The 15094-nt window shown below is 46.3% G+C and overlaps 1 protein-coding gene across 1 annotated transcript in view; it reads left to right on the forward strand.

Annotated features, from left to right (window-relative positions):
• The window catches only part of UNC13A (unc-13 homolog A), a 72939-nt gene extending 58170 nt beyond the window's left edge, over positions 1 to 14769 (forward strand). The window contains exons 36-41 of the mRNA XM_074202196.1: positions 457 to 513; positions 861 to 941; positions 3721 to 3868; positions 13402 to 13494; positions 13612 to 13771; positions 14445 to 14769. Of these exons, the coding sequence (XP_074058297.1) occupies positions 457 to 513; positions 861 to 941; positions 3721 to 3868; positions 13402 to 13494; positions 13612 to 13771; positions 14445 to 14769 (864 nt within the window). The remainder of the gene's footprint in view (positions 1 to 456; positions 514 to 860; positions 942 to 3720; positions 3869 to 13401; positions 13495 to 13611; positions 13772 to 14444) is intronic.
• Positions 14770 to 15094: the final 325 nt, after the last annotated feature.

Genomic DNA, 15094 nt, shown 5'->3' on the forward strand with positions numbered 1-15094 from the left:
GACATGACTTCCCCTAGAGATGAGGGCAATTTCTGTCCAGGAAAGCAGTCCCAAGCCAAACACTCCTGCCTAAGAGTGCTGGCACTACAGGACAGGGAGCCATAAAAGTCAGCATCCCCTCGAAGCTCTGGGATCACCTCAGAATGGCCTACCATGGCATCCTCTGAAGTCCAGGGATCTTGAGACTGAGCAGGGATAGAGTCAATGTCCCTGGAGTCTATCCACAGCCATGGACTTGTATTTACCCTCTCATCCTCCATCATGCCATAATGCCATGGGGTTTTCCTCCCTGTTACCATAACACTGGGCACATCATTCCTATGGAGTGTGAGGTAGCTCAGCCCAGGTTCAGTGAAGGGATGATTCTCTGTGGAGGAGGGTGGGGTGCAACCCAGGGACATGGAACCTTGCAACCATATACTTACCCCCTTCCCTGGGTATCTCTCTGTTCTGCAGGGGACTCAAATGATTTTTAATGCTGCCAAGGAGCTGGGTCAACTCTCAAAGCTCAAGGTAAGCTGGGGTTTTTGATGGGGATAGATCTGGGGAGGTCACATAGTGGCAATTTGGGGCAGGAATCTTCATATCCATTTCCTCAGTTCATGTTTCAGATTATCCAAATGGAGCCTGAGGTGAGGGATAGAGGCTATAAAAGGTTCCATCCTTGACCTCTACTTCCATTTCCCAGGAACCTGCTCATAGAATATAGACTGTTTAAAATTCCTCCCCGCAGGCCACCCATCCAATCCAATGCCCATGGATGTCTTGTTGCCAAGCCTGGGCAGATGGATCACCAAGGAACTGAATTAGTGGGCCAATAGACAGTCCTTTAACCTTCTTCCCTCTGTGCTCTGACCTAGGACCATATGGTACGAGAAGAGGCTAAGAGCTTAACCCCCAAGCAGTGTGCAGTAGTGGAGTTGGCTCTGGACACTATCAAGGTAAGTAATCCCAACCCAAGAACACCAGAAGAAGGAGCAAATCAGAGCTAGGAGGGCCCTTAGAACCTGGAGTGTCAGAGCGAGGAGGGGCCCTTAGAACATAGGAGATCAGAGCATGGAGGATAGAAGACAAAATGCCAGATTTTGGAAGGACCCTGGAACATAGAATGTCAGAGTTGGGAAGACCCTTAGAACTCAGCTTCCAAATTTAGTTCAACAAACATTTAAGCACCTAGTCAAATCAAGTCAAGAAGTATTTATTATTTTTTAGATACTAAGCACTATGTTAGGTTGCTGAGAATACAAATCCAAACATTAAGAAAGGCAATGCCTGCCCTCAAGGATCTTGTGTTCTAACAGTAGAAGACTGTACATGATGATGTTCTGGAAGACCATGACATCAGGAAGTTGATGCATGACAAGCACATGAATTGGATTTGAGTGGGGGGGCCTGTGTTAAGTCACTAGTTTCACTTTCTTCTCTGGAACCATCTGGGTCCAGTGGCTCCCTGCTCTTGGAAACTACACATAAAAGGAAGATGAAAGAGTGGGAAAAGGAGAAGGTAATCATAGGGAGCACAGTTGAGAATATGAAATCAGAAGAGGAATGAAGACCTGACTGGCCTGGAAGATTTCCTTCCAGTATGTGGATGCTGCTTTGAGACAATAGAGAAAGTCCAGGGGGTCAGGATTGGAACCCTGAGAAGAATATACAAGCTAATAGGCTTGGTTCAGGGTGTCCAAAGACAGATAATGATAACCAACATATAAATAGACATGATATAATTTGAAAATTTATAATATAAATTAATATATAATATCTTATATACCTCATATAACAATATAGAGGCAGGGAGGTGGTACAGTGGATAGAGCTCCAGTTCTGAAGTCAGGAGGACCAGGATTCAAATGTGGTTTCAGTTAATTGCCACTTGCTAGCTGTGTGACCTTGGGCAAGTCACTTAATCCTGACTACCTCACATCCAGGGCCATCTCCAGTCATCTTGATTTATATATGGTCACTGGACCCAGATAGTTCTGGAGGAAAAAGTGAGACTGGTGACTTAGCACAGCACCCACCTCATTCAAATCCAATTCACATGCTTGTCATGGCATCACTTCCCTGATGTCATGGTCTTTTTGGAGAACAAAGGACAAACCTCATTATTATAATAATATAAACATAAATAATATACAATTTATAACAAATATATGCCATTTGAACAATATAAATTATAATATCTATAATGGTATAGATAGACATAATTTTATATTTATAATATACACTATATCATTTCAATGTTATATCATATAGCAAATCAACCCTATAAAGTAAGTATTGCAGATATCAAAACCAAGATTTTACAGAAAAGAAACTATAGTTCAGAGAAGTTTAGTAACTAACCTGGGGACTCTGCAGCAGGATCCAAAGGTTATAATGAGAGTGAAGAAAGGATAGGAAAGGAATAGGGGAGAGGAAAAAAAGTGGAAATGGTCATGGCCTGAGAGGAAAATTTCAGAATTTAGGATTTTCAGATGGACCAGGCTTTGAGTGATAGACTACCTTGTCTATAAACTGAACAAGAATAGTGGTAAAAATCTTAGGAATTTAGTTTCAGGAATGATGTATTATGAATGAATTAATTAAAAAAGCATTTATTAGGTACCTGTTATATATCAGGTACCTTTTAAGTAGGCTATAAATAAATCCTTTTTTTACTATTTGCCCTCAAAGAACTTACATTCTAAAAGTAGGAGATATTTAAGAGCAGTTTTTCAGCGAAGAGAATTTTGGTCTGAGAAGTCACAAGCAAAGTAAGGATAAAGAAAGAGGTCATTAAGCACAGAAAAATATAGGAAGCTAAAATATCATGGTCAGGTAAAGTCATATGACAATTTATGAACATGAAGTGAAATAGTTATGATTGGTGGCAAGATCCATGGCCTGGCCATCTTTGTGTGTGTAGAGTTGAGGTAGAATGAGCGCATGAGGTTTGAGCAGAGTGAAGAGCTGGAGAACATCAACATATTAAGTATATATATATATATATATATATATATATATATGTATATATATATTCATGTGTAGAGATATAGAGATGTTTCCTGGTATGAGGGCAGGAGTTAAGATGGAAGGACTTGAAGACTTGAAATAGTTCACTGAAATCATTGAGGAAGGAAGGAGAATATCAGGGTGGGAGACTTTAGAATACACAATGTCAAAACTAGAAAGGACCTTAGAACATTTTAAATTTAAATTTTATTAATAGCCAATGAATCAAATTTAGATTTAAAACCTTGGAACATATTAAAGAAGGAGAAATTAAAACTTATTTAACAGAGCTAGAAAAGAATTTAGGATCTAAAATGTTTGCTATCTGAGATAGAAAATACCTTGGACACCCTCCAGCTCAAACCTGTTCTTTTCTGGACATGTATGGAGTCTTCCCCATTACAATGTGAGCTTTTTGAGGGAAAGAAACTATGCTTTTGACTTTCTATACCCAGTGATTACATAATACCTTGAAAATACTAATTACTTAAGAAATGCTATGGATTGTATGTAGCTGGGACCCAGAGATAGGAAGGGATTTTGCCAGATAAATTGCAAGTGAGGGATAAGAGTTGGGAATAGAACCCATACATTTTGATGCTCCTTCCTGAAATCACTCCATCATACCAATTATGGGTTGATACTGTGGAAAGCCACTGGGAAAATGTGGCTTTGGGAGCTGAGAGTCTTTGGGAGCCACCCCTGATCCATCCTTTCTCTTCATAGCAATACTTCCATGCTGGTGGTGTGGGGCTCAAGAAGACCTTCTTGGAAAAGAGCCCAGACCTGCAGTCCCTCCGCTACGCCCTGTCTCTCTACACACAGGCCACAGACCTGCTCATCAAAACTTTTGTCCAGACCCAGTCAGCTCAGGGTAAGGTCTGCCCACCTCTTTCTCTTGCCCACATCTGAGCCATAGTATGGGGGAGGGGAGGGAGGTTTGTGCCTGTTGCCCAAGCCTAGGCACTGAGAACACAAAGAAAGCCCAGGTGTCCCTCAGTCCATTCATCTCTAATCAATAGCAGGTGTCTTCTTCTTTCGCCCTCAAAGTCTTTGTTCCAGGTTGGGTCATAGAATGAGGAGGTGGGGCGGGGAGGAAGGAGCAGCATTGGAAGAGGTTTGGTAAGAGCCTCTATGCTACCACAAGAGAAAGGTCAAGACTCACAGGATATTAGTCGTCAGAGATCAGAGGAACATAATTTTGGAGTTGAACATTTGTGGACAGTCACTGATAAGAAGGGATGAGGATATCCCAAACTAACTTCTGTGCCAAGTTTTTTGCCAGGAAGCAAGAATTCCCATGTCCCTTGGTTTGGGTTAAGGACAAGGGAGGATGAGGGAGGTTAATGTCTCTGGCCTCCTCTCCTCTCTTGGTCCCTTTCTGAGTCAGCACCTAAGACTGAAGTGACTAGGTAGTGGGGAAAGGAGGGAAGCATCTGCCCATGGAAGAGGCTACAGACTGCCTCACAGAGCTTCTCTACCCCCATCAACAACCACGGGGCTAGTGGGAGGCAGGTCCATGTAGATGGGAGCTTGAGTAGGCACCTCAATTCTATTCTGAGCTGGATTACTGACTCTCTGAGCATCTCCCTGTTCAAAGTGCCATTTTCCATGTCAGAGATTCATTTAGAGGCAACCTTTGAGAGGGTGGGGAAACATGAAGACAGGACGGAATCTTGGAATGGTCTTCTAAAGTGATTATTGTTGAGTGTGATTCTTCCTCATTTCTACAGAGAGACCCCTGTGAAGGTTGGGCCTGACTGAGAGTCAGTGGGGATAGAGATTAAATAGGATAGACTTCTTAATTTTCATCTGATTTAGCCCAATCCTGGTTTGGACAAGGCTATTCCTGGTAAACTCAGAAGCCGGGAAGAGTGATTGAGATGCCCTTCACAAGTCCCCACCAGTCCTTGAGTTTGGGGGGAAGGGGTATCTGGAAATACAAAGACTGAGATGCTGAGGGAAGTAGGACTGGGGGCCATAGACCTTCCCCTCCTCTGCCTGCTACTGTAATGTTCTGACCAAACTCTTGCCCCTCACAGCCCCAAAGGGTCAGTCTGTCTCGTCTGTCTATCTGTCTGTCTGTTGGGAGCTGATGTTTCTCTCTTTCTTGTTTTTCCTTCCTTTCAACTCCCAATCCTCTCCTTACTCTCCCCTTCTCCCTCTACAACACTGTTGCTCTCTCCCTGTCCCTCTTCTCCTTGTCTTTTCTCTCTTGTCTCCTTGTCTCTTGGTTCTCTTTCTGTTTATCAATCTTCATCTCTCTGTTCTTTTGTGGGTCTCGGTGACTTTCTCACTTTCTCCTACATATCTCTCTGTGTCTGTTGTTTTTTCTCTATTATTTCATAATCTCTACCTCTCTGCCTGTCTCTAATTGTCTATCTCCTGTTTCTCTGCCTCTCTGTGTTTTCCTCATTTTATTGTCCGCTTCCCTATTCCTTTCTTTCTTTATCTTTTTCCTCTCTCTATGTCTCTCCTTTCGCCTTTTACTAGTTCATGGTGGAAAAGGTATTAGGTTTACTCTTAGTGAAGAAATTTATCCTGAGAAGGGTACGTCTCTATGCCCGCCTGCCGTCCCTGGTACCTTCTCCCTGCACTCTCGGCGCCCTGGTCACTGCCCCTCACTCCTGAAGCACCCTCCCAATGCCCCAGCTAGTAAAAAGGTCCCCTCCCTTGCTCCCTCCCTCTGTCCCCCTGGCTGGCCTGGTAGCTGATCCAGGCCTGCTATGCTCATACCCACTGGGGCCACCTCAGCCCCAACTTTCCCCTCTCCACCATGGGGCCAGGGATTTAGGATCTGAGCTGGGGGAGGGACAGGAAGATTGGTGAATGGGAGGACACAGCAGGTTGCTGGTTCCAAAGGGGAGGATAGGAAAGAGAAAGGCTCTGGGCCACAATATTACACCACTTCCCCACCAAAAGCCTAGCTCGGGAATCACTGAGAAGAAATCCTGGGACCTAAGATCCCAGATTTTCTAAACTACATGCAGGATTTTTTCCTATTTCTTCAAGAGTTGATTCCAAATACATATTTATTGATCTGAATTTTAGGTTCTCATTCTTCTGAATTGATTCATTGATCCTGTCCTTTCCTGGACCAGATTAGATTCTTGTTCTGAGCTAGATCCTATTTTTCCCATTCCAGATCCCAGTTCTCTCAGGCTGCATTCTGGCACCACCCAATGCCTCATTTGGTACATGCCTCAAATTCTGAAGAAAGGATTCAACCTTTTCCCCCCATCATTTCCCTGAACCAGACCTTAAATATGGGGACAGGGGCAGCTTGGCAAGGCCCTTCCCCTTGGAGCCAGCAAAATAGGGTGGGCCTCAGGCTCTGACTCCCCCAATCCCATGGTGGGAGGCCCAGCACTTCTCTCTCCCTTTCTCTCCCTAGCCTTGGGGGCCTGGCCCTACCCGATATGTGACCCACCCTCCAATCCTCCCTTCTTACCCTCTCCACTCCTTATCCTGAACTCCCTTGGGTCTGGTTTGACGCTTGCAAAAAAAAAAAAAAAGCATCGGATTCCAGAGGGGAGGGAGATGAAGCTGAGCATGTGACTTGTTGGGGGTGAGGGGATGGGCTCAGTGTCTGAGCCCCCAGGGCAGGGGATCCATGGAGTCTCCTCAGCCTGGATCTACTTCTCTTTAGCCCCCAGCCAAGCTGGCCTGGTATGGTTCTGCTTGGAATAAATGATTCCCATCTCATCCCCTTCGCAGCCACCACTTCCTCCAGTCCCACCCACCTGCTGCATGTCCCATCTGGCAAGCCTGCCCTCATGGGGGATGGGGAGCTGCCTGCAGTGTGGTGGGGGGCAGGGGACGGTGGGCAAAGTGGGAGATGAACTGGGCCTGTACTGCTGGCGGCAACAGGTTCCACTTTTGGGCGGTCACTGGTCCCACTTGAAGGTAGGTCCTAATCTCTCTTTTCCCACAAGGCCAGGTTGACATTCAGCATGGAAAGGATGCAGAGGGATCCTGAAATACATCTCTGAGACCAGTCTAGATTGATAGGGGTGATATTACTCTATCTATCCCCTAGACAGACTACATTGGAATATTATGTTTGGGGAACTATATTTCAGGAAGGATAGAGACATGTCAGAATAACTATAAAAGAGAGAGAGCAGTAGACTGAAGGATCATGAGGATCATTTGAAGGAACTGGGAATGTTTATCAAAGGAGAGAAGAGTTAGGAAGAACATGATAGCTATCTTCAAGTATATGAAGGTCTGTTATGTGCAGGAGAATTTGGCTCTTTCTTTCTGCCAAAACCAAGAACTAGGAGCAAGGGGTGGAAGTCATAGGAGAAGCAGATTGGAGCTCAATGTAAGAAGCTCATCAGAGCAAACCAACAACTGAAGGAGAGGGATGAATTGTTGGTAGTGAGTTCCTTGGCACTGGAGGTGTTCAAGCAGGGATGTTATTGTCAGGGATGTTATTGAGAAGATTCCAATTTAGGCCAGAATTAGATCAGTCTTCTGTGATCCCTTCCAGCTGTGAGCTTCTATGGTCCTATGGATGTTAGTTCATCACAGATGCCACATGAGCCATCAGTATGGCAGGGCACAAGAACTAAGGCTTAATTCACAGAGTTACTTAGGATAAACAGGACTAGGGTCTGCCTTTCTGTATTAAGCTTCAATGTTATGTGATTTACTCAAAGGTGAGAGGCCCTGAAGGGTCCATTCAAAGTATCTGCCAAAAGAGTGTTTGGAATTACCTGACACAAAAGAGCTAGAACAACTGTCGACAGAATGGATAGTCACTTCAACCAGTTAGTATATTGGATAACTAGGTAGTGCAGTGGGTGGAGCCCCAGCCCTGGAGTCAGGAGGACCTGAGTTCAAATCTGCCCTCAGATACTAGACAATCACTAGCTGTGTGACCTTGGGCAACGAACTTAACCATGACTGTGTTGCATCCAGGACCATCTTAAAGTGGTTCTATTATCCATCTAGCAACTGGACTCAACTGGCTCCAGAGGAGAAAGTGAGGCTGGTGACTTAGCGCAGCAACCCCTCACTCAAATCCAAATCATTTGCTTATCCTGCTATCACCTCCATGAAGTCATAATCTCTTTAAGAACAACAGTTCTTTTATTGCCCTTTTTTCATTTTAAACCTTTTTTAAACATATTATAAACATTTACAAGTTAGTTTATGAAAGGTCTCTTATAACAAAGTAATATTACAATGGTCTCACCAGAAAGGGCATACATTTCACATATGTAGCATCCCCCCACCTTTCTATCTTAAATTTTTTCACCATCTTTTCTTCTTGTCCTCCAGTAATAAAAAAAAAAGAGGGAGAGAGAAATATCAATTAGGAGCAGCTAGGTGGTGCAGAGGACCTGAGTTCAAATCTGGCCTCAGACACTTAATAATTACCTAGCTGTGTGACCTTGGACAAGCCACTTAACCCCATTGCCTTGCAAAAAAAAACTAAAAAAAAAGAAAAATATCAATTAATTGGAATCAATTTGTATAGCCAAGGGAAACAAATTCCCTCAATAGTTATGGTACACCCTAAATCTATCACCTGCCTGTAATGGGTGACATGATTTATCCTCTTCTCATGAGGAAAATCAAGGAAGATCAATGAGGAAATAGACATGAGTGACATCAATTCCGTTCTCTTGGCCCACCCTTTATTCTTCTGGGCTTTACTCATCCTAGGATACAGAAATCTCATGCTTTCTCTGCCCAAGATAGTGCTGAAGAAAACACCATTGTCTCATTCTCCAGCATTGCTTAAAAACAGAGTGTCAGAGCTGGAAGATTTTTAGAGCTAGAAAGGATTACAACATAAAAAAATAAGAAAGAAAAGAGACCCTAGAATATAGAGCACAATTGTGGAGCTGGGAGGAAACTTAAGGGTACAGAAAACCAGAAAGAGAAGAGAGCTTAGAATGTGGACCACAGAATGCTAGATCTTAGAACACAGAACACAAAATATAGACCCGGGAGTTACCTTCAAACAGAATAACATACCAGAACTGGAAAGGACTTTAGAATGTAGAATGTCAGGACTGAGAAGAAATCTTGGACACAGAAAAACAAATCTTTTTTTTAATTTTTATTTAAGGCAATGGGGTCAAGTGACTTGCCCAAGGCCACACAGCTAGGTAATTATTAAGTGTGTGAGACTGGATTTGAACTCAGGTCCTCCTGACTCCAGGGCCAGTGCTCTATCCATTGCACAACCTAGCTGCCCCCTAGAATGATGAATCTTGAAGGAACCTTAGAATACTGTTCAAGAACCAAGTCAATAACTGCATTTTTCTGACATGACATAAAGTAATTTCTATTATTCATGGCCACAAGAGAAAGCCTGGCCTATGGACACCATGGTTAAACTCTTCATCCAAGTTGAGTTTAGTTTGGATATTTGTCATCTTTTGAGAATGGGGGGGAGTTAAGTGAGGGTGATACCAAGTTAGTTGGGAGGGGGGAGCACAAAGCTAGGAGGCTGACCAATTCAATTCAATAAATATTTATTCAGAATCTATAAGGGCCAGACACTTATACTAAATGTAGTGATTAAAGAATACAAAGTTGGGAAAAATGGAAATATGCAAAATAGTAAAACTCTGCAGCTGAGTGATAGGTTTTAGAATGTTCTGAGAAAAATGTTTCAAATTGACAGATAATTGATGACAGCAAACTAAGCAGGTGCTTTTCATTGGTTTGCCTCCCCTAGAGGAAGCACAATTTACAATGGAAAAAAGATCATTTCTCTTAGTCCCTCAGGGAAGCAGTATCCAGCTTGTAGAATCACAGCAAAGTAAGACAAGTGATTGTCTGACCCAGAACATAGAGGTCAGAGCTGAATGGTGCCTAAGAACATAAAGCCCTGAAGCTGGAAGCAATCTTAGGGACTGTCTTGTCAAGCCCTCTTGTTTTACAGCTGAGAAAAGTGAGATCAAGAGATGGAACAATATAGGTGGCAAAGAAGAGACTAGGATTCATGTCCCTGATTCCCAGTCCAGATGTCTTTCCATTAGACCATGTTCATCCTAACATAACAATTGAAGTCCAAGCAACTCGCATTTATTTCTGTTTATTATATTGCAAGGTTTCCCAAATGATTCTCTCACAATCACTTCATGTGGTAGGTAGTAGAAGTGTTATTATCCCATTTGATAGACAAAGAAGCTGAGCCAGGCAAAATCATTTGGTCTGGCATTGCAACTGCAACTGCAGTTAGGACTCGAAATTCAATAAATCTAGGAGGGTCTTTTTAGAAGTGAATTAATTAAATATTTAACCAAATATGTCAGTCAAATGATGTTATAAATTTCCAAATGATCCTTGACAGAAAAAAGGTTCCCACCCCTGTTAAGTTATTAGGGTTTGTACATGATCACAAATCTAATAAGTGTCAGAGGCAGAATTTAAGCCTATCTCTCTTGATTCTAAGCTCATGTGTGTCATCCACTACCCCACAATGCCTTGCATGTGATGCTAGTTGATGCCATAAGTTCCTAATGAGATTCTGAAAAAAAGCCAAGTTAAATTGACATACTTGCCATCAAAAGGTGTTTTCCTAATCAAGCATAATGATCATATAGTAAATGTCTCTTGTGTGAAGGGCAATATCCTTGGCAATGGAAATAAAGATAAAAAGAAAAGGATCCCTGGCCTCAAGTGGTTTATATTCTCCTGGGTGGAGAAGAGGTGTGTGGAAGGGTGTCACATGTAAACATGTAACTAAATACAAGATAAACAGGGGAGGAAAAAAAAGTACTAACAAGCAGGGAGATTCCAAAAGTCTTCTAAGAGCTAACATTTGGCTAAGCCTTGAATGAAGCTGGGGATTCTAAGAGATAGAGGTCAGGAGGCATTGTAGGCATAGGAGGCAGCTTGCTATAAGGTATAAAGGTAGGAAGGTAGGAGATGGGAGGCCAGGTTCTGGCTAAAAGAAGAGCAAGTGAACTGAGTGTGTGTGTGTGTGTGTGTGTGTGTGTGTGTGTGTGTGTGTGTGTGAAAGGGGAGTAACATGGAATAAAACTGGAAAAGTAGATGGCAGCCAAACTGTCTGGATCTTTAAATACCAGACTGAGAAGTTGGTATTTTAATAATGATAGTGATGATGATGTTGATGATAGCTAATATATTCACATAGCTATTTATATATTTTATCTCATTTGATGCTTACAAATCTATGAAGCAAATTTTATAATCCCAAATTTGCAAAGCAGGAAAGTGAGGATGAGAGAGGTTAATTGACTTGTGCAGGGCCATACATCTAGAAAGTATTTGAATTCTTAAGATACAGCTTCTATACACTAAAGGTATCAAATGCACAGTTTCCAATACTCCCAAGAGCAACCAGTTTAAAATATAATGGGAAAATATTTAAGAAAAATACAATAGAATATAGCTAATGTTAATATGTGGTTTTCCAAGTTCACTTATAGTCAACTAGGGATCTTTATGTATAGTGTAGTAGCCCCATTTCTATTTGATTTGACACCACTTCACCACCCAGTTGCTGCAAAGCCTAAAGGCAATAAAGTACCATTGAAAATTCTGCTTCAGACCCTAGCAGCTGTGAGACCCTAAAAATGAGTCACTAAAGCACTCTCAGCTTCAGTTTTCTCATATATACAGTTAAGCTAAGGTAGCACAGTGAATAGAATGCCAGCCCAGTCAGGAAGACTCATCTACCTGAGTTCAACTCTGGCTTCAGACACTTATTAGCTGAGTGACTTTGGGCAAGTTAAATCACTTGACCTTGTTTGCCTCATCTGTAAAATGAACAGAGAAGGAAATGGCAAAATATTCCGGTATCCTTACCAAAAAGCCCCAAAAGGGGTAATGAAGAATCGGACACAAATGAAAAAAATGGGAATAATATTAGTGTATATCTCTCAGGACCATTTTGAGGATCACCTGAGATATTTACATCCCAGTTGAAAACCTTAAAGTACTATATAAATAGTAAATTATTGGGGCAACTAGGTGGCTCAGTGGATAGAACACTGGCTCTGGAGTCATGAGGACCTGAGTTCAAATCTGCCCTCAGACACTTAATAATTACCTAGTTGTGTGCCCTTGGGCAAGCCACTTAACCCCATTTGACTTACAAAAAAATCTAAAAAAAAAAGTAAATTATCCTTAACCAGATCCTTTAAGTTGTATAAAGCACTTTACGTATATTATTTCCAACAACTGTTTGAAAATAATCTAGGGGATTTAGTGGACCACATTCTCAACAGGAGACAACTTTGATATGGATGTTAGTCAACAGTATGATGTGGCAGCCTAAAGGATTTATTTGATCTTAGTCTGCTTTAAAAGACTTACAGCTTCCAGGAGTCAGGGGGTGATAGGTCCTTCACATTTTGCCCGGGTCAGACCCCATCTGTTGGGCTCACAATGGCATCACTTAGGAAGGACACTGATAATCTGGAGAGTGTCCAGAGATGGGCAGGGAGGATGGATGAAAAGGTTGAAGGAGCTGAGGCTGTTTACCCTAGAGAAGAGAAGACCTGGAGGGAGGTGGGAGCTGTCTTCAAGTTTTCTCAAAGGATTGTCACGTGGAAGAGAGATTAAATGTTCCCTATTGGGTCCTAGAGGGCAGAAGAAAGAGCAACAAGTAGAAAGTGGGAAGAAAAGTAAGATAGATGTAAGAAGGCAGAGGAGGGAACTAGAATAACTGGAACTCTAAACCTGTAAAGGGATGCATTAGGATGTGGTAGGTTCAGTTCAGCAAGCATCTACTATGGGCCAGAAGTACTGGGCAAGAAACTGACAAAGGCATCGGGAAGTTGTTCCTGTCGTCCAGGAGCTTACATTCTTTTGGAGGCCTTTGCGAGGGTTTCCCCTAGGACCATGGCCTCCTCAAACACTTCTAATAGCTGGGTGAAGGAATCATGCTAAGTAAAGTAGGAAAAGGGGTGGCAACCGTTTAAAAATAAGAGCCACAGACTCATATTGTCCCTTATTGAAGGTCTCCATGAAGACGTTGGGTGATGACTCGTTGGGCAAGTTGTAGATTTTATCCCCAGTATTTCTCAGGCTCCGAACTCTGAAATTTTGTGGTCTCGTCTATCTGTCACAATAACTCTGTGGACGTGTGTATGATGGAGAAACTGAAGCTTAGAGAGGTGAAGTAATGGCTGCTCAGTTAGTGCTGGAGGTGGACTTTAAAGAGAGGGTTAAAGCTAGGGCTGCCGGCCTGACACTAAGGTCATTCACTATTCTCCCCGTCCAGGACTCTTCCTGCTCTCACTTCATGACCCCCCCCTCCCCACGGCCCTCTTGAATGACCCGTCCCAACAGTGTTGTTGACCTGAGGCCGCCAGCACGGGGTGGGGTGGGGTGTGTGGAGAACACGGCTTTGTGTGGTCTCCAAGAGGAGGGCAAAACTCACACCCCTGTCTCCTCCGCTGCCGCCATCAGGATCCGGCGTGGATGACCCTGTCGGTGAGGTTTCTGTCCATGTGGAGCTCTTCACCCACCCAGGTACCGGGGAACACAAGGTGACAGTGAAAGGTAAGTCTGAGGTAGCGGGGTGGGCCAGCCTCCCGTGCCCTGGAGGGCACTCATCCCGTAGTCGGGCCTGGGGCCTCTGCCCGGAGCCTCACTTGCCCCCTCCTTCCTCGGGAACAGTGGTGGCTGCCAACGACCTCAAGTGGCAGACGTCGGGCATCTTCCGGCCCTTCATCGAGGTCAACATCATCGGGCCCCAGCTTAGCGACAAGAAGAGGAAATTTGCCACCAAGTCCAAGAACAACAGCTGGGCTCCCAAGTACAACGAGACCTTCCAATTGTGAGTGGGGCTGGGCCGGGCGCAAACCTGCGCGCGCTCCTTTAGCGCCTCACCTTCGGCGCTGCCCGCAGCGGGTACAGGGCACAGCCAGGGGGGCGGCCGGTGCGAGGCCCACCCGGGTGCCCTCTGTGCGGAGGCCTGCGGGGGTGCCAGGGCCGCACGGGGCCGCTGCCAGGGGCTCGGAGCCCGCGGGGGGGGCACCAGGGGTGGGCGGCCCCGCTTTGGGACTGACTGAATCCCCCCAATGGGGGGGCGGGGGGCACCAGGGGTGGGCGGCCCCGCTTTGGGACTGACTGAATCCCCCCAATGGGGGGCAGGGGGGCACCAGGGGTGGGCGGCCCCGCTTTGGGACTGACTGAATCCCCCCAATGGGGGGCAGGGGGGCACCAGGGGTGGGCGGCCCCGCTTTGGGACTGACTGAATCCCCCCAATGGGGGGCGGGGGGCACCAGGGGTGGGCGGCCCCGCTTTGGGACTGACTGAATCCCCCCCAATGGGGGGCGGGGGGCACCAGGGGTGGGCGGCCCCGCTTTGGGACTGACTGAATCCCCCCAATGGGGGGCGGGGGGCACCAGGGGTGGGCGGCCCCGCTTTGGGACTGACTGACTCCCCCCAATGCGGGGCGCCGGGGGCCGGAGCTGGCGGCGCCCCCTCACTCCCGCCCCCCGCCCCAGCACGCTGAGCGCGGACGCCGGGCCCGAGTGCTACGAGCTGCAGGTGTGCGTCAAGGACTACTGCTTCGCCCGCGAGGACCGCACCGTGGGGCTGGCGGTGCTGCAGCTGAAGGAGCTGCTGCAGCGCGGGAGCTGCGCCTGCTGGCTGCCCCTGGGCCGCCGCATCCACATGGACGACACGGGCCTCACGGTGCTGCGCATCCTGTCCCAGCGCAGCAACGACGAGGTGGCCAAGGAGTTCGTCAAGCTCAAGTCCGACACGCGCTCGGCCGAGGAGGGCGGGGCCGGGCCGGGGGCGGGGCCGGGGGCGGGGCCGGGGCCCTAGGGCGCCGCCCGGCCCGGCCCGGTGAGGGGGGCCCTCCGCGCCCGCCACCTCCGCGGGGGGCTGGGCCCCGGGGAGGGGGCTGAGGGCCCGGGGGGGGGGGGCCAGGCCGCGGGGGGCGCCCGCCCGCGCCTGCAGAAAAGCCATAGAGGCCGCAGCCCCGCCCTTGGCCAGGCGCGCGGCTGGGGGGCAGCAGGGCCGTCACCCAGGGAGGACCCCCGAGCCCTGGGGGACCGGGGCACGTGAGTCAGGACTCTAGCCGGGGGCCTGAGGCTCCGGCTATTCAGGGAGGGGGGGGGGCTCAGGCCGGGCCTTTGGCAGGCAAGCT

Source organism: Macrotis lagotis, chromosome X (genome assembly GCF_037893015.1).
Source record: "Macrotis lagotis isolate mMagLag1 chromosome X, bilby.v1.9.chrom.fasta, whole genome shotgun sequence".
NCBI classification, from domain to species: domain Eukaryota; kingdom Metazoa; phylum Chordata; class Mammalia; order Peramelemorphia; family Peramelidae; genus Macrotis; species Macrotis lagotis.